General features: G+C 46.9%; 1 protein-coding gene across 5 annotated transcripts in view; it reads left to right on the top strand.

Annotated features, from left to right (window-relative positions):
- The window catches only part of KCNN1 (potassium calcium-activated channel subfamily N member 1), a 64,088-nt gene that overhangs the window by 29,818 nt on the left and 7,684 nt on the right, over positions 1-26,586 (top strand). For 3 of the 5 annotated variants that reach the window (XM_075611244.1, XM_075611245.1, XM_075611246.1), the window contains 5 exons: positions 2,923-3,018; positions 6,212-6,630; positions 17,429-17,570; positions 19,306-19,416; positions 20,798-20,925. In XM_075611244.1, coding sequence (XP_075467359.1) covers positions 2,923-3,018; positions 6,212-6,630; positions 17,429-17,570; positions 19,306-19,416; positions 20,798-20,925 — 896 coding nt within the window. Of the gene's footprint in view, positions 1-1,403; positions 1,516-2,922; positions 3,019-6,211; positions 6,631-17,428; positions 17,571-19,305; positions 19,417-20,797; positions 20,926-26,586 lie in introns of those variants that run through there. The other 2 variants (XM_075611248.1, XM_075611247.1) reach the window with 2 other exon arrangements.

The raw sequence follows: 26,586 nt of genomic DNA, 5'->3' as shown, positions 1-26,586 counted from the left end.
ACATGCATGTTTAAGAGGGGAAAATGTAATGCTATAGATCAGGGGTTTCCAACCTTTTCCTTGGTTAAGGAACCCTAAGTGAAATTCTGAGGAACCCCAGCCCTCTCTAATTGCAACAGTGTGATCAGATGCATTGTAAATTCTTCTGTATTTGATACCGTTTTCCAATGACAAGAAAATTGCAGGGAAACCTTTAGGCATGCCCGGGGGAACCCAAGGGTTCCCCTGGTTGAAAAACACTGCTCTAGACTTTGCAAGAGCTGAGCTGCTGACCGTGGAACTTTCGGAGGAGCTGCCAGAGCGGAGTCCTATGGAAGACAGCTGGGGTGTGAAGTTGGAAGTGTCAGTTGAAGGCAAAGTTAGTCACAGGACTCAGATAGAGAGATGAAGGCGATGTCGATAGATTGGTTAAAGTGCCAAGTTGTGCTAAGTTTTCCTCCTACCTCGGGAATTATGGTGAAGGTGTCCTGCCTGTGATTTGGGGAATAATTAGATAGATTTGAGGGAACCTTACAGGCCTGTAAATAAAAGAAAGTAGTGGTAGAGTGGGTCTGTGAATGGAAGAGTAGTGGGACATTGATATACGGACGCATTGACGCAAGGTGACGCAGAGTCACAATGACACACTTGGCATCCATGTTTGGAGGAATGGTGACGTGGGCCACTTGATACATATCTCACAGATTTAATTCCAATGTTCCAGACTGGACCAAAGTTTAGGTTTTTAAAGGTGCAGTTCCTGTTAGTTTGCACGGAATAAAAAAACATTTGGAAAATGTTTTCACAGTGTAATTATCTTCCTTAAACAAATGTAACCAGACTTAAAGCGGAGATTATGCTGTTTTGCCTTCTTTTAAAATAAGAAAGTATTTTTTTTTCTTCCAATTGGGGGCCTCTGAATGGCGGGGGTTTGTCAATCAAGTGTTTACGCAACCTGTAGAGGCCACCCTGCCCCTGTGAGGGCCAACACAAATAAGTAGGGAGGAGAGAGGGGGGCTTTTCCCGTGCAAACTCCTGTTCAGCACATGGTGATATCAGACTAAAGGGAGCAGCCAGAAGAAATCAACCCCCCTCGCAAGTCTGTGTTTACAAACTGACTTATAATATATAATGTATAAATACTTGTAGATGTCTGATTTTTGTAATAAAGGTATTTATTACCCAGATGTAACCCCACAAACCTGCCATTGGTTTATTTTGCTCCATTGTACAATAATCTAATGATAATATATATATTTTAACACTTCCCTTATGAACCCACATTGAACATCTCTATCCCCTATCCACCAAGCAGCCCTAATGATCAGGAACAAACTGACAACATGTATGGTATTTTAGCATTCTCCCCCTACTGGAAGTCCCCCTCATTCCTGTTCCAAAAGGAGTTGTCACTCAGTGGCCAGTGTGTGTCCTCTTTTTAATGCAGCAGGAGCGTCCTCTACAAACCTCTGTGCTGAAAAATGTCCCTCCCTTGTCTTGTAGGATGGCCAAATGCCCCCACGGCAAAAGGGACAGGTGAGCCAGTCCTGTTTTTTGCTCCAACCTCCATCCCTGTGCATTCCTCCTGGGCCTATTTTTCTCCATTCAAAATCCATTGGGCAGCTGCCTCTCTGTTTGCTGTTAACCCCTGTGCTGCCAGCAAGGCATTGGTCCACTCTGGCAGCAAAGGGGTTAATTAGGAGGGTGAAGGGTAGTCAGTCCCCTATCAGTCTGGGCCCTCTGGATCCTGACATTGACCGCACACAGATGTGCATACAGTCGAGGTTTGTGCGGTGACCGTAGGAGCATACTGGCCCTTGTTTGCCTGGTCTGTGTATGAAGGGAGTTCTGGGGCAGGATTGGAGCATAGAGTGAGGTATTTTTATCCTGTGTGTCTCAGCATCACTGTATTATAGGGATTTGCACCCGCTTTTCTCCCTATGGGGGTCAGCCTCTGAGGTGGTTATAGGGAGCGGTTATATGGGGTAATAGGAGGAGATATAGGGAGCAGCTATATGGGGCAATAGGAGTTATAGGGAGCAATAGGAGGAGTTATATGGAGCGGTTATATGGGGTAATAGGAGGCGTTATAGGGAGCGGGTATATGGGGCAATAGGAAGAGTTATAGGGAGCGGTTATATGGGGCAATAGGAGGAGTTATAGGGAGCGGTTATATGGGGCAATAGGAGGAGTTGTAGGGAGAGATTATATGGGGCAATAGGAGGAGTTATAGGGAGCGGTTATATGGGGCAATAGGAGGAGTTATAGGGAGCGGTTATATGGGGCAATAGGAGTTATAGGGAGCGGGTATATGTAGCAATAGGAGGAGTTATAGGGAGCGGTTATATGGGGCAATAGGAGGAGTTATAGGGAGCGGTTATATGGGGCAATAGGAGGAGTTATAGGGAGCGGGTATATGTAGCAATAGGAGGAGTTAGAGCTACATGACCCAAATAGTATTCTGTTATGTATCACATTCTGTGTCTTTTCTAGGGCTGATGTTATGTTATCCTTCCTGGGTAATCATTTCTGTTTAACGTAAAACCTCAGGTTAACGAGCTTTTCATGCAGCCACAGAAAGGAAATCTTCCAATAACCACCGTGCTTCCTAGCAAACCTTTGTATGCCTTGAGACATTAGGGATACATTACCAATCAATATTCTCAGCTGCCAAACTGCATGAAACTGCACCCGTGTTGGCAAAGAAAACATCATGTAATGTTCTATTCCTTGATAACACACCGGTGCTGGGTTGTTTTGCCCATGGAGACTTTGGTACATACCGTAGACCCCTGAATGAGTAAAAGGGGAGTTTGTTATAATCTGGATGTCCTGCATTGGGACCAGCCCATGCTGGAGGCAGTGGAGAGGTTACACTGTATGCACACAGGGTATGGGGAGGTCGAGTTTGGTCTCACTTTGCCCTCCCTGGTTCTTTTGCAGGAATCCTCATACTCATTTGCACTGAAATGCCTTATCAGCCTCTCAACTGCTATTCTGCTCGGACTCATCGTTATGTATCACGCCAGAGAGATCCAGGTAACACCACGGTTATATGCCTCTGCAGTTGCTTATTCGTGTGTTTTTGTGGGCGTGTGAATGCTCGCTCACGTGCATTTATACACGCGTGTTTGTGTGTGCGCATGGAGTGGCTGTCAAAAAATGAGTTGGCTTCCAGAGTCCAGCATCACATTGCAGAGCAATATAATGGCATGAAGAGCAATATATTGATATGCACAGCAATGCATTCCCGGTCTCTCTGGGAACTGTGGGGTTAAATGCAGCATTTAGTTTCAGCAGAAAAGGGATAAGATAGGTGGCATGGGTTTCTCACACACGGAAAGGTGACACATCCTAAGAGGGGACAGGAAACTCGGGAACCTTATCCGTCACCCCGCTGTAACTTGTCACTTGATCTCTAACCCTCGCTCCTACGCTCGCGTCCCCAGCTGCCGCCGACCTGTCAGGGTCACGTCCAGACTGTAAATAGGAGCAAAGGGCAGCTTTCTGTGTATTGGTTAGGGCAGGGGTGCTCAACTCCAGTCTTCATGCCCCTCGCCCCCCCTCCACCCCCCCCCCCCCCCCCCCATCAGGTCAGGTTTTCAGGATATTTCTGCTCCAGCACAGGAGGCTCAATCAGTCCCTGCTTCAGCACCAGTGGCTAAATCAGTCCCTGCTTCAGCACAGGTGGCTCAATCAGAGGCTCAGTCTTTCACTGAGCCTGTGATTGAGCTACCTGCGTTGAAGCTGGGATATCCTGAAAACCTGACCTGTTTGACGGCTGGAGCTGAGCACCCCTTGGTTAGGTTACCATCACCCTCTAACCCTAGAGGAGGGAACTCGCATCTCCTTATCCCTGTACACTGAACGTCCTGTGAAATACAATAGGGACTGAGCATATCCTGAGCTTGATGTGTTGTGCACATCTCGCTGTGGACGGATGGAGATTTCTTTAATTGAGAAGTAACTTGTTGCTGGAGTAATTATATATATATGTGTACCGGTGTCCTGTATGGAGTAATTATATAGACTGTCAAAGACCTAAACTATGGGCCACAGATCTCCTCTGCATGGGCCACAGGCTATTTGTGTCTGTGTCACCCTACATTGGAATCGACAGACTGTATTTGTCATAGGTCACTTCTGTCTGTTTCACCGTGTCACTTTGCGGTGTGAGAGGCAGGCTCCATGAGCCTGCGTCACCCAGCAGTGGGAGGGATGGACCCCATGGGCCATAGTTAGTGCCTTCTGTCTGTGTCATTGTGTCACCCTGCATTGGGAAAGACTGACTCTATAGGTGCCTATTGTCCATGTCACATTGAAGTGAGAGAGACAGACTGTATGGACCACAGGTTCGCTCTATGAGTATGTGAGTGTGTCACCATTGATGGGACAGATTACATCCCTCTTGAGGTTCACATGAAAAATGGGATGTTTCAGGAAATATAGTTTATTCTATTTGATTGTTCAGGGTTTGCTATTAACCCAACTTTTGAGATTACATTTTCTCACAGAAAGACAAATACAGCAAAAGGTCACAACGTTTGATACATTCTCATGTATATGTACACCCAACAACTCCTCGTATAACCACCTGAAGAACGGTGACTTGTGAAGCACCTTTTATATGTGGGTGCAAAGAGGCACCTCGAAAGGTGGATACTCCCAGCTTCAGCTCACGGTCAGGGCTGCCATACTTGTTGGTGTTTTTGTATTTTTATTTATTTAGTAAAATATAACATGGCATAAAAAATTATAGCAACAAGAAAAACATTGTTCATTGTGCAGACGAGGAAGGCGCGGTGTGCAACATCTCTCATTATGTTACCATTGTAATAAAAGAAGAGACTGCACGGAAAGAACAAATAACAAAGGGAAATAACACAGAGAGAAAGGCAGGAATGGGAGGGGGGGAGAGGAGCCTGTGGAGGGCTCTTGTCATTTTGTCTCTAAATTGTTGGAGTAAAATGTACAATGTAGTAATGTTCATCTACTTGTCTGATCTAGTGTGTCCTCTCTCTGTCCCCTATCTTACCTCCTCTCTGTCCCTGTGTGTCCTCTCTCTGTCCCCTATCTTACCTCCTCTCTGTCCCTGTGTGTCCTCTCTGTCCCCCATCTTACCTCATCTCTGTCCCGGTGTCGTCTCTCTGTCCCCTATTTTACCTCCTCTATGTCCCTGTGTGTCCTCTCTGTATCCCATCTTACCTCATCTCTGTCCCTGTGTGTCCTCCTCTCTGTCCCCTATCTTACCTCCTCTATGTCCCTGTGTGTCCTCTCTCTGTATCCCATCTTACCTCATCTCTGTCCCTGTGTGTCCTCTCTCTGTCCCCTATCTTACCTCCTCTCTGTCCCTGTGTGTCCTCTCTGTCCCCTATCTTACCTCCTCTATGTCCCTGTGTGTCCTCTCTCTGTATCCCATCTTACCTCATCTCTGTCCCTGTGTGTCCTCTCTCTGTCCCCTATCTTACCTCATCTCTGTCCCTGTGTGTCCTCTCTCTGTCCCCTATCTTACCTCCTCTCTGTCCCTGTGTGTCCTCCTCTCTGTCCCCCATCTTACCTCCTCTCTGTCCCTGTGTGTCCTCTCTCAGTCCCCTGTCTTGTCTCCCCCCTGTCCCTGTGTGTCCTCCTCTCTGTCCCCCATCTTACCTCCTCTCTGTCCCTGTGTATCCTCTCTCTGTCCCTGTGTGTCCTCCTCTCTGTCCTTGTGTGTTCTCTCTGTCCCCTGTCTTACTTCCTTTCTGTCCCTGTGTCCTCTCTTTCCCTCTGTGTCCTCTCTCTGTCCCCTGTCTTACTTCCTTTTTGTCCGTGTCCTCCTCTCTTTCCCTCTGTGTCCTCTCTGTCCCGTCTTGCTTTCCCCCTGTCCCTGTATCCCCCTCTCTGTCCTTATGAGTCCTCCTCTCTGTCCTGTCTTTCCGTCTCTCTGTCTCATCTCACCTCCTCCATCCCATTTGTCTTCCCCTCTCTCCCATGTCTGTACTCAAAAATTGTTATAAAAAGTGGCACATTCTAAAATAAAATATAGAAATAAAGGATAGTATGGCATATATGTTCTCCTCTGCCCACCCATCCTCTGTCTTATCTCCTCAATGTCCAATCTCACTTCCCCTGTCTGGCCTCCTCTTTGTCCCTGTCTCACCACCTCTCTGCTTCACCTCCCCTCCATCCCGTCTCACCCCCTTTCCCCTCTGTCCTCTCTGACCACCTGTCTCACCTGCTCTCTGCCTCTCCTCAGCTGTTCATGGTGGACAACGGAGCAGATGATTGGAGAATAGCCATGACATATGAACGAATATTTTTTATCACCCTGGAGCTGACCATTTGTGCCATCCACCCCATTCCTGGACAATACTCCTTCACCTGGACGGCTCGCCTGGCCTTCTTCTACACCACCTCGGTGGCCAACGCTGACATAGATATCATCCTGTCCATCCCCATGTTCTTGAGGCTCTACCTAATAGGGCGGGTAATGCTCCTGCACAGCAAGCTCTTTACAGACGCCTCCTCCCGGAGCATTGGGGCTCTCAACAAGATCAACTTCAACACCCGCTTCGTCATGAAGACACTAATGACCATCTGTCCGGGCACTGTGCTGCTGGTCTTCAGTATCTCCTCCTGGATCATCGCGGCGTGGACCGTCCGAGTGTGCGAGAGGTAGGTAGCTTTCCCCTCGGGCTCCTCATTTCTGGGTTTCTACTAAAAGTCTTTGATTTACAGGATGCACGTGGGATTTTGGAAGCACAAGCTCCTGTCCCATTAAAGTCTGGCTACACCCCAATCCAGAAAACCTTTAATCTTTGTGTATAATATATATATCGAGAAAAGGCTACATATCAATGATATAGTCAAGCGAAATCATCCCAAGTAATGGAATTCATGGTTTCTTGTGCGCTGCCATGTCCAGAGTGCTGCGTCTCTTTGCTGTCTCCTCCTGTGAAGTCATGTATGGCTTTGCCTGGGATACGGGCCATTTGGTGACAGTAGGAGGGGATGTTAAAAAAAAAGAGTGGCATTTTCATATAAAGTTTTCTGAGTTTAGCAGTGATATACTAGTGTAAGAAGTATCTCTGCTGCCAGATCATTTAGTTACGTTGCATCTTCCTGAAATCTATGGACAGTTGAAGGGTACATGAAATTAAAATTACGTAAGTGACCCTTGAACTTCCTGTACCATAAATGACCATTCTAGTGGCAACATAGAAGCTTCCTGTTCGGATCATCATTATGTTTAATATATATATATATTATATATATAATATATATATATATATATATATATATATATATATATATATATATAATATATATATATATATATTTATTTTTTTTTAGAAAAGTAACCAATATTTAAAAAAAGATCTAGACATGTATTTTAAATGCTGAGGGTGTAGCCGGCCTTTAATCTTGCAATCTAATTTTGCAGACCTAGTTAGATGAAATGACAAGCCAGGGATTCTCAGCTCTCGTCCTCCAGAACAGGTTGGGTTATCAGGATATGACTGCGCCACACTGATTGAGCCACTTGTGCTGAAGCTGGGATGTCGTTAAAACCTGACCTGCTGAGGGATCTTGAGGACTGGAGTTGAGAACCTCTGATCTTAACCAATGTGCTGGCAATGGAATTTAAATTGTGTTCACCCACTTCAAAGGCAGTAAAGTTGCCTCCTTGTAGACACAGGATCCCTGAGGCTTCACCGGTGGAGTTGGGTGACCCTTGCAATGATTACTGCCAGAATCTTTTGCAGACAGTTAGAGATGGTGACCAAAATGCCCCTTGTATCTTTGTGTCACTCTGTGATGGAAAGGACAGCCTTCATGGTTCAGTGGTCCCTTCTGTCCCTTGTCACCCTTTATTTGGAAGCTTGGACTTGATTGGTCTCCTGTCTCTGTGTCACTAAGTCATCCCGTGGAGGGATCATCCATAGCGGTTGTCCCTTGTAACCCTTTATTTGGAGGACAGACCAGATCGTCCAAAGGTCTCTTCTTTTCTTTGTCACCCTTTAGTGAAAGGGACTGACCGGACAGGGCTTAGATCCCCTTTTATCTCTGTCACTCTTTAGTTGGAGGTCACCTTCCGGGTGATTGTCACTGTTACCCTTTAGTTAAAGGCACCGACTAGATTGGCCAAAAGTTTGACCTGAGCTTGTAACCTCTGTGTCCACATTGTAAATACATATCACTTATTGGCCCAGTCACCACTATCACCCCTCACGTATTAAAATCTCCTACCAGTTCCTGTTGTCATTTTTTATATAACCCTGCTATGAAAAGACCCATATCTCTCTTATTAAAGACAAAGGTCCATATTTACCAAATAGTGCTATGAGCTATTCAATGGGCCTATTGACTTGAACGGACAGTAAGGAGTCTTCCAGCGTTGGGAGACATCTTATGGGCCAATATCTTTACACCCATGTAGAAGTAACTGAGCGCTGATACATCTCAGCTAAATATTGTTACACTGTTAAAGCAGCAACATCCTGCCTGTTACTATACAACTGCACATTGTAAATACCCCACCTGGACCTCTTTAACCCCTTCAGTGCTGGAGGGGACAGCATCGCATGGCCCAAACATCTCAAAGCTGCATAATCCATCTCAAGTAGCAGCGTTTTCTACCTCCTTTTCGTAAACCAGGCCGGACTTCCAGAGCTGAACTGACCCCCTGGTTTCCTAGACACTTACTGGTTTAGTTGCTGGGTGGGAGGGGGCACCCCTTTAGGAGAAATCAAATCCCTCCGGTTCCATGAGCCAATAGAAAGCCATAGGGGGGATGATGTGGCGGCTTCCTATTGGATGTCTAGTTAAATGTCCAAGAAGTAACACTGGCAACTAAACGGCAAAGTATCTCAGGAACAGGGGTGTCCCGGAGCTATAAATAGCATTGCTCAGCTCTGGAGGACTCCTCAGTGGGTGGGATTGCTGCTTTCATTCACTATTTTTGTTCCAGAGATGCCATTAGCGCATCTACCTTTCCAGCCACACAAGGGCCAGCTCAGGCAGGGGGCGAACAGCAGGGGTAGACTTTTCATGGTAATCAGTGCCACTACTTTTCTCTTTTTCAAAACTAACTCTTTACATACTGTATGTATGATATAGAGGGCCACTTTGCAATGCTGGCAGTGAAGAGGTCTTGCATGACAGGACCGCCTGGCAGGGAAGGGGCTGAGGCAAGAGCAGGGTTCCAGCTCCCAGAATGCACTGCAGTAGGGCCGCATAGTGAACAGCTGTTGTGGTTGGTGCGTCTCTATGCTTATCCCTTGTCCCTTTTCAGCGCCCCCCTCTCCCTCCCCGCTACCTCCCACCCTCCCTCTGTTACATGCTCCTTAACCTGCTGTTGTCTCCCCTCTTCTCTAATGTCTAACGCCGCTCCTAGGGAGAAACTGTGAGTTTAACAGCAACTGAACACCAGGCTTTTCCTATGCACGCCTGCTCTGAACCCCTCAAGGGATTTAGGATTTGCTGCAGTTGTTTGGGAACCTCGTCTTCTTCTTCTTTTTTTTTTTTTTTTTTAAGCATGTAAACTGATTCCAGATTATCAGGGACAGGATCAGACAGTCCTGAGTTTATATCTAATGTAGGGTAACCTCCTGACTGCAGAATTTTGGGGACAGGCTGAAACAGTCCTGAGTTTATATATAAAGTAAGGTGATCTCCTGACTGCAGATTACCAGGGACAGGCTCAGACAGTCCTGAGTTTAAATATAAAGTAGGGTGATCGCCTGACTGCAGATTACCAGGGACTGGCTCAGACAAAATAACAGCTACCTTTACTGCTCTTTGACTCAGAAGTTACAACTTAGTGACGGATACTATTCCTCTACTAAGCGAATACATCGCCTCTAAAATCAAAAGCGTTTTTCGCCCCTCGGGCAGCGAAAGCAGACAAAGCGCTTTTATACTTTATTGCAAACAGCAATCAGCATCTAGAACTAAAACCGGAATTGTGCACCAAAAATGTGAAAAGTGCTGATTTTTATCTACCGAAATCTGATTCTGCGAAAAATCGGTGAGACTGACCTCAAATCAGCAGGAGTCACAGTCAGTGAGGGATTGCATGTCTGTGCAAATCCAGGGTAACTGCTGAGTCGAACTGCGGCCTTATTATACAGCCCCCTAATGAAATTAACTAATTCACTTTATACACGTCTGTAGAGAATAGGATGCGGTATGTAACAGGGGAAATCCCAGAGTAGCAGGGTATCCTTTGTATGGGGGGGGGGGGGGGGGGGGGGGGGAAGGAGGAGACGGGGGAGGGGGGGGAGGGTGACGAGATGTTCCTGCAGGTCCCTTTCATTAGCAGAATGCTTCATAGTATAGGGAAGTTCTTACTGCAATGCAGTGAATTTGCTCTTCCTATAAAACCCTTTCTGTTTGTAGGGCCTGTACATCATGCTTTGCATCCTATCAAATGTCTTTACCAATACATTGCATCTCTAAGGCACTGAAGTGGTGTGGAAACTATCCCACACATTTAAAAAAAAAATCCCATTTACTTGTGAAATCCTCTAGTTTTGCAGACAGTATTTCAATTTCAAAATCTTTGGGGGGCGTTATTGGGGATATTTTGGAATTGCCCTGTTACTCCACACAGCCCTGGAACAGATTTACTATTATTTCCTGGGTCAGGCTCTAAAATAGAGATGCTTATGTTAGGGATACGGTTATTATCTGGGAGGCAGCCATCTTTATTGTGACCCACCAAAGGTGGGTGGGGAAGGATGTAAACAGCTGCAGCAACTTCTCAGCCCTTAACCCCATCGCCTCGCTTGGAAATCATGGCAGCGCTAGGTTCGACCTCCATCTTTATTCATGGCGGATGGTTGAGAGGCTGGAATTCTCCGTTACCCAGCATGCATTTCCTCCGTGCCCTTTCTGCAGTGAAGCAGGTTAACCCTTTTGCTGCTAGAAGGTCCTGCAACGCAGTTCACTGACACCAAAGGGGTTAAGGGGAAAACGGCAGCCCTGCCTCTTTATTATACTGGGACAGGGTTTATTTGTCTGGAGTCCAGTCCCGGTTGTCCTAGAGGTTCTGTGTATGAAGATAGTTTGGGGGCAGAGCTGGAACAGAAAGGCCTTTTTTATCCGCTGTTTATCCTGTGATTTGTAACCGCTTTGCTCCCTATATGTGTCAGCCTCTGAGGTGGTTATAGGAGGAGTTATATGGGGCAATAGGAGGAGTTATAGGGAGCTGTTATATGGAGCAATAGGAGGAGTTATAGGGAGCGGTTATATGGAGCAATAGGAGGAGTTATAGGGAGCAATAGGAGGAGTTATAGGGAGTGGTTATATTATATGGAGTAATAGGGGAAGTTATAGTCAGCAGTTATATGGGGCGATAGGAGTTATAGGGAGCAGTAATATGGGGAGTTATAGGGAGAGGTTATAAGGAGTTAAATGGGGAGTTAGGGTGTGGTTATATGGGGCAATAGGAGGAGTTATAGGGAGGGGTTATATGGAGCAATAGGAGGAGTTATAAGGAGCGGTTATATGGGGCAATAGGAGTTGTAGGAAGCAGTTATATGGAGCAATAGGAGGAGTTATATGGAGAAAAAGGAGGAGTTATAGGGAGCGGTTATATGGAGCAATAGGAGGAGTTATAAGGAGCGGTTATATGGAGCAGTAGGAGGGTTAAGTAGAAATCGCATAAGCTTTTGGAAGCTGGGATAAGGGAACTTTTCCAAGGGAGAAAGTTCCCGTATGGTTACAGCATGTGTCACACCTCGCCATCTGTGTGCCTTAGCATGTCCCTTATATGCGACACGCCTCCGGCAAGCATGTAGGAGCGCAGCGAGTTTCCATTCCTCTCCCCGGTCACACGTTAACCCCTTCACTGATGAAGGGGCCTGTGATGCATTGTGCTGCTTACTGGGAGCGGGCAAAGCTCTGAGACAGCATGCTGACAGCATGTCCACATTTAAAGGCTCAGTCCCACTTATTCAACAATAAGATGGAAACGGGCCACTTAACCCCCCCGGTGCCAGAAGGGGTTTGTTGATGGTTAAAGGTGTCAGTCCCTCCTAGGACCAAAGTGTACTAAAGGCAGAGACATGTTTAAGGGGTCAGTCTCTCCTAGGACCAAAGTGTACTAAAGGCAGAGACATGTTTAAGGGGTCAGTCTCTCCTAGGACCAAAGTGTACTAAAGGCAGAGACATGTTTAAGGGGTCAGTCTCTCCTAGGACCAAAGTGTACTAAAGGCAGAGACATGTTTAAGGGGTCAGTCTCTCCTAGGACCAAAGTGGACTAATGGCAGAGACATGTTTAAGGGGTCAGTCTCTCCTAGGACCAAAGTGGACTAATGGCAGTGACATGTTTAAGGGGTCAGTCTCTCCTAGGACCAAAGTGGACTAATGGCAGAGACATGTTTAAGGGGTCAGTCTCTCCTAGGACCAAAGTGGACTAATGGCAGAGACATGTTTAAGGGGTCAGTCTCTCCTAGGACCAAAGTGGACTAATGGCAGAGACATGTTTAAGGGGTCACACCTGAGTAATTGAGGGGTTAAATGATTCGGTCTTAGCCCCCTCCCTCTCTCCATCTGTTATCTTTATCTCTCTCTGATGAGGACAGAGTGGGCTAGAGGTAAAGAAAACACTTGAGTGATAAACACTGCCCCATTCAGAGACCCCTTAGAAATGCAACATTAATTTCTGAAAAAGAGAAAGCAGGCAAACATTGTTATTAGTACGGTTAGATTTGTTTAAGGGAGACAATTGGGCTGCTAAATTCTATACAAAAAGGTTGTTCCCTGGCCAGCTATCTGGGATTGCCCCTTTGTAAAATAATTTAATGAACTTTGCAAATCCAGGCCCCTTAACTGTGACAAATTGAATGTAAATAATGACAGACCCAGCAATAAGGCAGCAAAGCCACAGAGACCAGTGCTAGAATATAAACATGTTTCTAGAACATTTCAATGGTAGCCATCTTTAAAGAACCCAGAGAGTAAATACAAATACCTCTTGTAAGCACAGTCACGTCAGACAGGTCTGCAACCCGGCTTTTCCCAATGATCTCTTACCATGAAATTCTTCCACTGCAGCCAGGGATTCTGGGTAATGACATGCAAATGAGCACACACTGTCACTCTTTGCTTCTTAGACCGCGTTTATAGTGCCGGCGACGCGACCGATGACGTCACCCGTCACCGTCGCCACTGGCGAAAGTTGCACTTAGGTTTTTAGGGACGTCGATGGCGACAAGGCCAGTGAAGTCACGAAGGGGGCGGGCAGAGTGCAGTAGGCGCTCTGTCATTGGTGTAGAGACAGTCACGTGGCGACTGTCTCTCCCAAAATCAAATTGCAATGGCGTAAAAAAAATTGCAGCTCCATCGCGCTTACTATATGCGCATGCGACGGATCCAATGTATTTGTTTTGGCGTGACGTCGCTTCGCTGTCACCGTGCACTATAAGCGCAGCCTAAGACCGTGTCCATGGTTGGTACGACCGTGTGAGTAACCGCGCGCGCGGCTTGATCCAAATGCCTTAAAGGCAATGATCGCGGCGATGGGGCGCGCAAAGAATCAAATCAATTTGATTTTGCCGCGCGCTGGCCGGGTCACGTGCGCGTTTCAGCCAATGAGGGCGCGCCCTCGCCACTCCCCTCCACCCCCCGTCACGCAATCCAACAGGCCATGTAAACGCTCCAGCAACAAGCGAGCGTGACGCCACACGCGCGCAGGCAGCATGGATGCAGCCTTATCCATTTTAACCTGGACCCCTGTGAGCTTATGCCTGCCGCATCACACAGCTTTTCAGCACATCCTGGGTTAAAGCCGTGCAGAGCCACTCGCCCTCCTCACAGACAGCTGTTTCAACCTTTTGGTTCTCATTGGTGTGAGGCTGGTTGCTGGCTTTCCAATGTGAAGCTGGAAGCGGTTTCAAGCACACACTAAATAAGTTATGGTGGGGGAAAACCTGAGAAAAACCCTCTACCGCACAGTGTACCGCAAATACAAATCCCCCGTGTGCGCACTGAGAAAAACCCTCTACCGCACAGTGTACCGCAAATACAAACCCCCCCGTGTGCGCACTGAGAAAATCCCTCTACCGCACAGTGTACCGCAAATACAAACCCCCCGTGTGCGCACTGAGAAAAACCCTCTACCGCACAGTGTACCGCAAATACAAATCCCCCGTGTGCGCACTGAGAAAAACCCTCTACCGCACAGTGTACCGCAAATACAAACCCCCCGTGTGCGCACTGAGAAAAACCCTCTACCGCACAGTGTACCGCAAATACAAACCCCCCGTGTGCGCACTGAGAAAAACCCTCTACCGCACAGTGTACCGCAAATACAAACCCCCCGTGTGCGCACTGAGAAAATCCCTCTACCGCACAGTGTACCGCAAATACAAACCCCCCGTGTGCGCACTGAGAAAAACCCTCTACCGCACAGTGTACCGCAAATACAAATCCCCCGTGTGCGCACTGAGAAAAACCCTCTACCGCACAGTGTACCGCAAATACAAACCCCCCGTGTGCGCACTGAGAAAAACCCTCTACCGCACAGTGTACCGCAAATACAAACCCCCCGTGTGCGCACTGAGAAAAACCCTCTACCGCACAGTGTACCGCAAATACAAACCCCCCGTGTGCGCACTGAGAAAAACCCTCTACCGCACAGTGTACCGCAAATACAAACCCCCCGTGTGCGCACTGAGAAAAACCCTCTACCGCAGAGTGTACCGCAAATACAAATCCCCCGTGTGCGCACTGAGAAAAACCCTCTACCGCACAGTGTACCGCAAATACAAATCCCCAGTGTGCGCACTGAGAAAAACCCTCTACCGCACAGTGTACCGCAAATACAAACCCCCCGTGTGCGCACGTTCACATGTCTCAGGCAGGTCTGCAACTCTACTTTTCACCATCATCTTTTAGGCTGCGCTTAGTGCCGGCGACGCGACGTCGCGTCAAAACAAATGCATTGCCGCCGTCGCATGCGCTTATAGTAAGCGCGGCGCAATGGATAGGTCGCGATCATTGCAAGTCATCTCCATTTAATTTTTCCAGCGACCGCAGCCTGACATCACCGCCGCCGTCACGTCACCGGCACTATAAGCGTAGCCATACATGCATAGCTTCCACTGCAGCCAGGGATTCTGGGAAATTACATGCACACAGTGTCACCTTTTGCTTTATTTTAACATGGACCCCTATAAGCTTATGCGTGCCGTATTACACAGCTATATATAGTTACATAGATATATATATATATATAGATATATATATATATATATACACTTTTTTTTTGTAACCACTACATCATGTAACATTTTGTGTTCTCCCATATGATCAGCTTTCCCATTTCCCATTACCCATTGCCCACCTGGACCCTTTACCATCTATCTTTCGTACAGCTCACTCAGCAGAGACTGTGCTTACGAAAGTAGCCAATGATCTCTACATGATGCAAAATTCAAAGGTCACTTTTCCCTACTAATCTTACTCCATCTCTCTGCTGCTTGTGATACGGTCGATCACTCTCTTCTCCATATTCTAAACTCTCTTGGAATCCGCAACAAAGCTCTGTCCTCGTTCTCATCTTACCTCTCCCATCACACAGTCTCTGTCGCTAACATGTCTTCGTCCCCTGCTGATGTACCTCAGGGCTCTGTTCTGGGACTTCTTCTTTTCTCTGTCTACACACTATGACTTAGTGATCTCATCAAGTCTTTTGGCCTTCGGTATCATCTCTATGCAGATGATACGCAGATATATCTATTCACCCCTATCCCTCAATCCCTGTAGTCCCAAATCTCGGATGGCTTCTTGGGCTATATGCCCATGGTTGGCACTGCGCTACCTTAAATTTAATATGTCTAAAACTGAGATCCTCATATTTCCCCCTAAATCTGGCATAATATCCCCTTTCTCCATCACAGTAAATGGTACTACCATCTATCCTGTCATCAAAGTACGTTGCCTAGGAGTGACATTTGTCTCTTGCCTTTCCTTCTACATTTGCAGTATGACTAAAATGTGTTGCTTCTGCCTCCATAATATTTCCAAGATCCGCCCTTTTCTCTGTGAATCTTCTGCTAAAACTCTAATGCATGCCCATATCCTCTCCCGTCTGGATTATTGTAACATGCTGCTAACAGGCCTCCGTGCCTCATAACTTTCTCCTTTGTAATCTATCAAAAAGTTGGCTGCTAGAATAATTTCACTTTCTCCTAAAACAGTCTCTGCTCATCCCCTTCTTAAATCTCCTGGCTTCCCATCAAATTTCAGATCAGCTACAAAGTTCTCTTCCTTACATTTAAGGCTCTCCACTCATGTGCTCCCTGCATATCAGCTTTCATCTCTCGTTACGCCCCTGCTCGTCTCCTGTGCTCTATCCATAACTGTCTTCTCTCCACCCCTTTCAGCTCTACTGCTCTCTCTCTCCTTAAACCCTTTCCCCTCACTGCCCCTTACCTGTGGAACTCCCTCACACTCGGTATGCGCCAAACACCCTCTCTCCCCACCTTTAAGAAAAAAACTAAAAGCTCACCTCTTAAATGAAGCGCTTCCAAGAGCCCGGACTTATGGCTACTGTCCCACACCCACAGTCACTCCCACCAACGACTGCCATCTACGACACTTATTCCATCACCTGCTGTCTCTGTAAATCTCCCAACATACCACTTAGATTGTAAGCTCTCCGGGGCAGGGATTTCCTTTCCTATTGTCTGACTTTGTTACACTTTTTGTATTATAATTCCCTGTACTGTATTGTCTCTTTTGTAAAGCCCTGAGTACACTGTGGGCGCTATATAAATAAAGATATACATACATATAGCAGCAGTTATATATTTTTGAACATGTATTTAAATAACAGATCAATGTGAAATTCATGCTTCATTAATAATGAACTGCCCTTACCTTTCAGCTGTTTGGCTGATGTAAGGATCTTAATCACCTACACCACGGACGGCCAACTCCAGTCCTCAAGGGCCACCAACACGTCAGGTTTTAAGGATATCCCGGCTTCAGCACAGGTGGCTCAATGAGCCACCTGTGCTAAAGAAGGGACTGATCGAGCCACCTGTGCTTACACAGGTTCAGTCCCTGCTTCAGCCACCTGTGCTGAAGCAGGGATATCCTTAAAACTTGACCTGTCGGTGGCCCTGGAGTACTGGAGTTGGCCACACATGACCTACACTAATCCTTTAAACCCCATTTGTGCACTTTGGTCCTAGACGGGACTGCCCCGTTAAAATGTAATCATTGGTTTAATAGAATATAATTTAAAAATCCTGTATAATTGGGGTTGGGCTTTTAACTAATTTAGTGCCATAAGCATCCTCTGGCACTAAAGGGGTTAAATTAAATATCCCAGAATGAGAAATGATTCGAAGATGTCTCGTGCCTGGAGGGCTCAAGGGTCAAATTGCCGCCAGCCCCGTTCTTCCCCCCACCATCAGCCTCACCCCCTCTCTTTCTCTCTTGTTCTCACCCCTGGCAGGTACCACGACAAACAGGAAGTGACCAGTAACTTCCTGGGTGCCATGTGGCTCATTTCCATAACTTTTCTGTCCATTGGTTATGGAGATATGGTGCCCAATACCTACTGTGGGAAGGGAGTCTGTCTGCTGACTGGCATCATGGTAAGGCTGGCACTGGGGGAGGGAGGCAGCAGAGTGTCGGGGGGTATAGGGAAGTATAAACAAAGGCAGTGAGGATGGCAGCAGGGTGTTGGGGTGTATAGGGACGGGTATAACAAGGCAGTGAGGATGGCAGCTGGGTGTTGGGGTGTATAGGGAGGGGTATAACAGGGCAGTGAGGATGGCAGCAGGCTGTTGGGGTGTATAGGGTGGGGTATAACATGGCAGTGAGGAGGGCAGCAGGGTGTAGGGGTGTATAGGGAGGGGTATAACACGGTAGTGAGGAGGGTAGCAGGGTGTTGAGGTGTATAGGGAGGGGTATAATATGGCAGTAAGGAGGGCAGCAGGGTGTTGGGGGGTATAGGGAGGGATTTAATAGGGCAGTGAGAAGGGCAGCAGGATGTTTGGGTGTATAGGGAGGGGTATAACACAGCAGTGAAGAGGGCAGCTGGGTGCTGGGGTGTATAGGGAGGGGTATAAGAGGGCAGTGAGGAGGGCAGCAGGGTGTTGGGTTGTATAGGGAGGGGTATAACAGGGCAGTGAGGATGGCAGTAGGGTGTTGGGATGTATAGGGAGGGGTATAACAGGGCAGTGAGGAGAGCAGCAGGGTGTTGGGGGTATAGGGAGGGGTTTAATAGGGCAGTGAGGAGGGCAGCAGGGTGTTGGGGGTATAGGGAGGAGTGTAATGTGGCAGTTGGGGGTATAGGGAGGGGTATAATAAAGCAGTTAGAAGGGCAGCAGGGTGTTGGGGGTAATAGGGAGTGGTGTAAATGAGGCAGTTGGGGGGTATAGGGAGGGGTTTAATAGGTCAGTGAGGAGGGTATACGTAATTGTTTTTGTTTGTATTTCTCTTTTACCATACTTCCTTTTTCTGTCTCTCTCCATCTTTCTCTTCTACTATCTATTTCTTTTTCTCTTCCTCTGTCTAATTCAGCCTACCTCTCCCAACCTTTTTCACACTCACTCTTTGTCTGTCTACCGCTGCCTTTTATCACACTCCCTCTTTCCGACACTTTCTCTCTTTCTGTCTTTATCGCTCTCTTTTTGCTCCCCCTACCTCTCTCCTCTCCCTGCCTCTCCCCTCTTCCCACCTCTCTCCTCTTCCTACCTCTCTCCTCTCCCTCCCTCTCTCTCTCCTCTTCCCACCTCTCTCCTCTTCCCACCTCTCTCCTCTCCCTACCTCTCTCCTCTCCCTACCTCTCTCCTCTCCCTACCTCTCTCCTCTCCTTACCTCTCTCCTCTCCCCACTCTCTCTTCTTCCCACCTCTCTCCTCTCCCTACCTCTCTCCTCTCCCTACCTCTCTCCTCTCCCTCCCTCTTTCCTCTTCCCACCTCTCTCCTCTTCCTACCTCTCTCCTCTCCCTCCCTCTCTCCTCTTCCCACCTCTCTCCTCTTCCCACCTCTCTCCTCTCCCTACCTCTCTCCTCTCCCTACCTCTCTCCTCTCCCTACCTCTCTCCTCTCCCTACCTCTTTCCTCTTCCCACCTCTCTCCTCTCCCTACCTCTCTCCTCTCCCTACCTCTCTCCTCTCCCTACCTCTCTCCTCTCCCTCCCTCTTTCCTCTTCCCACCTCTCTCCTCTTCCTACCTCTCTCCTACCCCTACCTCTCTCCTCTCCCTCTCTCCTCTTCCTCCCTCTCTCCTCTTCCTCCCTTTCTCTCCCTGTCTCTGTCTCTTACCCCCTCTCTCTCCCTGGTCTGTCCAGTGCACCACAGTGAATCCGTCCTTTCCTTCCGCAGGGCGCAGGCTGCACGGCCCTCGTAGTCGCCGTCGTTGCAAGAAAGTTGGAACTCACCAAAGCTGAGAAACACGTTCACAACTTTATGATGGACACGCAGCTTTCAAAGCGGGTACACAACGGCCAGGAAAACGGGGGTGGGGGGGAGGGAGCAGGGAGATAGTGGGGGACAAAGGCGAGAGAAAGGAGGGAAAGAGGTAGAAGAGAGACAGGGAGGGAAGAGACAGACATGAAAGAAAGGAGAATAAAAAGGAGTCACACAGACAGAGGGCAGGCATGGGTATGTAGAAAGAGGGGTGATGAGAGAATGAGACAGAGCGAGTGAAAAAGGGGTGGAGGGGAGAGAGAAACGAGAGTGCTTGTGGATAGAGTATGACACGTGGACTGAGATATGAGAAAAGACAGACATTGCATCTAACCCATCTTCTCTCTCTCTCCTCTTTCACTCTCTTTCTTATTTTTGTCTCCCTCTCTTCTCATTCTCTCCTTCTTTCCACTCCCTCTCTCTACCTACTCTTTTGCACTCTCTCCTTCTCGCTCTTTCTTCTTTCTCTATTTCTCTCACCTCTTTCTCTCTCTCTCTGTCTCCTCTCTCTGTCTCTACCCTCTTTCTCTCTCACCTCTTTCTCTCTCTCTCTCTCTCTCTGTCTCCTCTCTCTGTCTCTACCCTCTTTCTCTCTCTCTCTTTCTCTCTCACCTCTTTCTCTCTCTGTCTCTCCCCACTTTCTCTCTCTCCTCCCTCACCTCTATCTCTCTCTCGCCTCTTTTTCTCTCTCTCCTCTCTATCTTATCTCTCTCTCTCTCACACACATTTTTCTCTCTCTGTCCTCTCTCTCTCCTCTCTCCTTCTCGCTCTCTCCTCTCTCGCCTTCTCTCGCTCTCTCCTTCTCTCTCGCTCTCTCTCCTTCTCTCGCTCTCTCTCCTTCTCTCTCGCTCTCTCTCCTTCTCTCGCTCTCTCTCTTTCTCTCGCTATCTCTCCTTCTCTCTCGCTCTCTCTCCTTCTCTCTCGCTCTCTCTCCTTCTCTCTCGCTCTCTCCTTCTCTCTCGCTCTCTCCTTCTCTCTCGCTCTCTCCTTCTCTCCTTCTCTCTCGCTCTCTCCTTCTCTCTCGCTCTCTCCTTCTCTCTCGCTCTCTCCTTCTCTCCTCTCTCTCGCTCTCTCTCCTTCTCTCTCTCACTCCCTCTCCTCTCTCTCGCTCCCTCTCCTCTCTCTCGCTCCCTCTCCTCTCTCTCGCTCCCTCTCTCTCTCTCCCTCCCTCTCCTTCTCTCTCTCGCTCCCTCTCTCTCTTTCGCTCCCTCTCTCTCTTTCGCTCTCTCTCCTTCTCTCTCTCTCCTTCTCTCTCTCTCCCTATCTCTCCCTCTCTCTCCTTCTCTCTCTCTCCTTCTCTCTCTCTCCTTCTCTCCCTCTCTCTCCCTCCCTCTCTCTCTCTCTATCTCCTTCTCTCTCCCTCTCTCTCTCTCCTTCTCTCTCCCTCTCTGTCTCCCTCTCTCTCCAGGTGAAAAATGCAGCTGCCAATGTGCTCAGGGAAACGTGGCTCATTTATAAACACACCAAGCTTGTGAGGAAAATCGACCATGCCAAAGTACGGAAACACCAGCGCAAGTTCCTGCAAGCAATCCACCTGTAAGTGTGAAGGAGTAGGAGGGAGGGACAGGGAGATAGGACCATAGGGTGAAGGAGAGAGAGAAGGGGAGAGAGAGCTTGTACCATTATCTGCATGTTCTGTGACTATGAATAACGCTCTGTCTGCCTGTGTATAGAAACAGAATAACGCTCAGTTTGCCTGTGTATAGACGCAGAATAACGCTCAGTCTGCCTGTGTATAGATACAGAATAACGCTCAGTCTGCCTGTGTATATATACAGAATAACGCTCAGTCTGCCTGTGTATAGATGCAGAATAACGCTCAGTCTGCCTGTGTATAGATACAGAATAATGCTCAGTCTGCCTGTGTATAGATACAGAATAACGCTCAGTCTGCCTGTGTATAGATACAGAATAACTCTCAGTCTGCCTGTGTATAGATACAGAATAACGCTCAGTCTCCCTGTGTATATATACAGAATAACGCTCAGTCTGCCTGTGTATAGATGCAGAATAACGCTCAGTCTGCCTGTGTATAGATACAGAATAATGCTCAGTCTGCCTGTGTATAGATGCAGAATAACGCTCAGTCTGCCTGTGTATATATACAGAATAACGCTCAGTCTGCCTGTGTATAGATGCAGAATAACGCTCAGTCTGCCTGTGTATAGATGCAGAATAACGCTCAGTTTGCCTGTGTATAGATACAGAATAACGCTCAGTCTGCCTGTGTATATATACAGAATAACGCTCAGTCTGCCTGTGTATATATACAGAATAACGCTCAGTCTGCCTGTGTATATATACAGAATAACGCTCAGTCTGCCTGTGTATAGATACAGAATAACGCTCAGTCTGCCTGTGTATATATACAGAATAACGCTCAGTCTGCCTGTGTATAGATGCAGAATAACGCTCAGTCTGCCTGTGTATAGATACAGAATAACGCTCAGTCTGCCTGTGTATAGATACAGAATAACGCTCAGTCTGCCTGTGTATATATACAGAATAACGCTCAGTCTGCCTGTGTATAGATACAGAATAACTCTCAGTCTGCCTGTGTATAGATACAGAATAACGCTCAGTCTGCCTGTGTATAGATACAGAATAACGCACAGTCTGCCTGTGTATATATACAGAATAACGCTCAGTCTGCCTGTGTATAGATACAGAATAACGCTCAGTCTGCCTGTGTATAGATGCAGAATAACGCTCAGTCTGCCTGTGTATAGATACAGAATAACGCTCAGTTTGCCTGTGTATAGACGCAGAATAACGCTCAGTCTGCCTGTGTATAGATGCAGAATAACGCTCAGTCTGCCTGTGTATATATACAGAATAACGCTCAGTCTGCCTGTGTATAGATGCAGAATAACGCTCAGTCTGCCTGTGTATAGATACAGAATAATGCTCAGTCTGCCTGTGTATAGATACAGAATAACGCTCAGTCTGCCTGTGTATATATACAGAATAACGCTCAGTCTGCCTGTGTATAGATACAGAATAACTCTCAGTCTGCCTGTGTATAGATACAGAATAACGCTCAGTCTGCCTGTGTATAGATGCAGAATAACGCTCAGTCTGCCTGTGTATAGAAACAGAATAACGCTCAATATGCCTGTGTATAGATGCAGAATAACGCTCAGCCTGCCTGTGTATAGAAACAGAATAACGCTCAGTTTGCCTGTGTATAGACGCAGAATAACGCTCAGTCTGCCTGTGTATAGATACAGAATAACGCTCAGTCTGCCTGTGTATATATACAGAATAACGCTCAGTCTGCCTGTGTATAGATGCAGAATAACGCTCAGTCTGCCTGTGTATATATACAGAATAACGCTCAGTCTGCCTGTGTATAGATACAGAATAACTCTCAGTCTGCCTGTGTATAGATACAGAATAACGCTCAGTCTGCCTGTGTATATATACAGAATAACGCTCAGTCTGCCTGTGTATATATACAGAATAACGCTCAGTCTGCCTGTGTATAGATACAGAATAACGCTCAGTCTGCCTGTGTATAGATACAGAATAACTCTCAGTCTACCTGTGTATATATACAGAATAACGCTCAGTCTGCCTGTTTATAGATACAGAATAACGCTCAGTCTGCCTGTGTATAGATACAGAATAACGCTCAGTCTGCCTGTGTATATATACAGAATAACGCTCAGTCTGCCTGTGTATAGATACAGAATAACTCTCAGTCTGCCTGTGTATAGATACAGAATAACGCTCAGTCTGCCTGTGTATAGATACAGAATAACGCACAGTCTGCCTGTGTATATATACAGAATAACGCTCAGTCTGCCTGTGTATAGATACAGAATAACTCTCAGTCTGCCTGTGTATAGATACAGAATAACGCTCAGTCTGCCTGTGTATAGATACAGAATAACGCACAGTCTGCCTGTGTATATATACAGAATAACGCTCAGTCTGCCTGTGTATAGATACAGAATAACGCTCAGTCTGCCTGTGTATAGATGCAGAATAACGCTCAGTCTGCCTGTGTATAGATACAGAATAACGCTCAGTTTGCCTGTGTATAGACGCAGAATAACGCTCAGTCTGCCTGTGTATAGATACAGAATAACGCTCAGTCTGCCTGTGTATATATACAGAATAACGCTCAGTCTGCCTGTGTATAGATGCAGAATAACGCTCAGTCTGCCTGTGTATAGATACAGAATAATGCTCAGTCTGCCTGTGTATAGATACAGAATAATGCTCAGTCTGCCTGTGTATATATACAGAATAACGCTCAGTCTGCCTGTGTATAGATACAGAATAACTCTCAGTCTGCCTGTGTATAGATACAGAATAACGCTCAGTCTGCCTGTGTATATATACAGAATAACGCTCAGTCTGCCTGTGTATATATACAGAATAACGCTCAGTCTGCCTGTGTATAGATACAGAATAAAGCTCAGTCTGCCTGTGTATAGATACAGAATAACTCTCAGTCTGCCTGTGTATAGATACAGAATAACGCTCAGTCTGCCTGTGTATATATACAGAATAACGCTCAGTCTGCCTGTGTATATATACAGAATAACGCTCAGTCTGCCTGTGTATAGATACAGAATAACGCTCAGTCTGCCTGTGTATAGATACAGAATAACTCTCAGTCTGCCTGTGTATAGATACAGAATAACGCTCAGTCTGCCTGTGTATATATACAGAATAACGCTCAGTCTGCCTGTGTATATATACAGAATAACGCTCAGTCTGCCTGTGTATAGATACAGAATAACGCTCAGTCTTCCTGTGTATAGATACAGAATAACGCTCAGTCTGCCTGTGTATAGATACAGAATAACGCTCAGTCTTCCTGTGTATAGATACAGAATAATGCTCAGTCTCCCTGTGTATAGATACAGAATAACACTCCGTCTGCCTGTGTATAGATGCAGAATAGCACTCTGTCTGCCTATGTATTTGTGTGGAGCACCAACATATTCCACAGCGCAGTACAGTGGGGTAAAGAGTTATGTACATTACAAAAACATGAAGAGTTACATACAGGTGAGGACAAACATCCACACAAACAGATACAAAGAGGTAATGAGGGTGCTGCTCGGGAGCGCTTACAGTCTATAGGGAATGAGGGACAATGTTGACACAGGAAGATAAGGTGGCAGATTATTGTAGGATAAAGGGGTGGCTCAGGTTAGAGTTCTGCTTCTTGCCGCTGTGCGCCACACACAACACTTCTTTCATAGAGTGCGGCCCAGTCTGACACCTGAGGCCTTTAAGGTTTTTTTGTTTCGTTTTGTTTTTGTGGGGGGATGTTACATAGGGTGGAGATTGGTCAAGCCACACAGATAGTTCCAATGGGGTTGGAGGGGGAGGGGACTTGGATGTTAGAGGTATGGTGAGTAGGCTTCATTGAAAATGTGAGTTTTCAGGTAGTTTTTAAACATTTGAAAGCTGGGGCAGGGTCTGATGGTGCGTGGGAGGGAATTCCAGAGAGAGGGGGCAGCACAGGAGAAGTTTTGCAGGCGGTAGTGAGAGAAGATAATAAGGTGAGAGGAAAGGCATGGTAGAACGTAGGGGGCATGTAGGTATGTATTTGGGATCAGGGCTGATATGTAAGGGGTGGCGATGTCATTGAGACCTTTTGTAAGTCATTACTACGTTTTTAAATTTAATTCTACAGGATATGGGAAGCAAGTGTAGGGATATACGAAGTGGGGCAGTGAGTGAGGTAGATAATTCCACCAGCAGCATTTTGGATGGATTGGAGTTGAGAGAAGTGGACAAGGGGAATGCCATGTAAGGGAAGGTTGCAGTAATCGATGCGGAACACGGTGAGTAACTGCATTAGGATTTTAGTTGCATCCTGAGTGAGAAAAGGGAGTATGTTGGAGATATTTCATAGTTGGAGACGGCAGGACTTCACGAGGGAGTGAATGTGAGGAATGAAAGAGAGATCAGTGTCAAAGATGACCCCTACACAGCGGGCTTGAGGTGTTGAGGAGATTGTTGAGGAGACAGTGAGGGAGAGTGCTGGTGTAGCAGTGGCAGTGGAAAGGGGAAAGAATATTAATTCTGTTTTGGACATGTTTAGCTTCAGGTAGCAGTGAGACATCCAGGAGGAGATTACAGAGAGACAGTTGAAGACACAGAACAGGAGAGAGGGAGAGGGGCCAGGGAAGAAGAGGTCAATTTGGGTATCATCGGCATAGAGATGATACTGAAAGCCAAAAGATTGTATTAGTTCACCAAGAGAAGAGGTGCAGAGTGAGAAGAGCAGTGGGCTAAGGACAGATCCTGGTGGGACCCAAACAGAATGAGGGAGTGAAGAGGAGGAGACACCAGAGAAGGAAACATTGAAGAAGCGGTTGGACAGGTAGGACTTGAGCGTCTGCCTGTGTATAGATACAGAATAACGCTCAGTCTGCCTGTGTATAGATACAGAATAACGCTCAGTCTGCTTGTGTATAGATACAGAATAACGCTCAGTCTGCCTGTGTATAGATACAGAATAACGCTCAGTCTGCCTGTGTATAGATACAGAATAACGCTCAGTCTGCCTGTGTATAGATACAGAATAACGCTCAGTCTGCCTGTGTATAGATACAGAATAACGCTCAGTCTGCCTGTGTATAGATACAGAATAACGCTCAGTCTGCCTGTGTATAGATACAGAATAACGCTCAGTCTGCCTGTGTATAGATGCAGAATAACGCTCAGTTTGCCTGTGTATAGACGCAGAATAACGCTCAGTCTGCCTGTGTATAGATACAGAATAACGCTCAGTCTGCCTGTGTATAGATGCAGAATAACGCTCAGTCTGCCTGTGTATAGATACAGAATAACGCTCAGTCTGCCTGTGTATAGATACAGAATAACGCTCAGTCTGCCTGTGTATAGATGCAGAATAACGCTCAGTCTGCCTGTGTATAGATGCAGAATAACGCTCAGCCTGCCTGTGTATAGATACAGAATAACGCTCAGCCTGCCTGTGTATAGATACAGAATAACGCTCAGTCTGCCTGTGTATAGATACAGAATAACGCTCAGCCTGCCTGTGTATAGATACAGAATAACGCTCAGTCTGCCTGTGTATAGATACAGAATAACGCTCAGTCTGCCTGTGTATAGATACAGAATAACGCTCAGCCTGCCTGTGTATAGATACAGAATAACGCTCAGTCTGCCTGTGTATAGATACAGAATAACGCTCTTTCTGCC

This window comes from Ascaphus truei, chromosome 8 (assembly GCF_040206685.1).
Source record: "Ascaphus truei isolate aAscTru1 chromosome 8, aAscTru1.hap1, whole genome shotgun sequence".
Taxonomy (NCBI): domain Eukaryota; kingdom Metazoa; phylum Chordata; class Amphibia; order Anura; family Ascaphidae; genus Ascaphus; species Ascaphus truei.
Note: the sequence above shows the minus strand (reverse complement) of the source record. Positions and strands in the feature narration are given on the sequence as shown.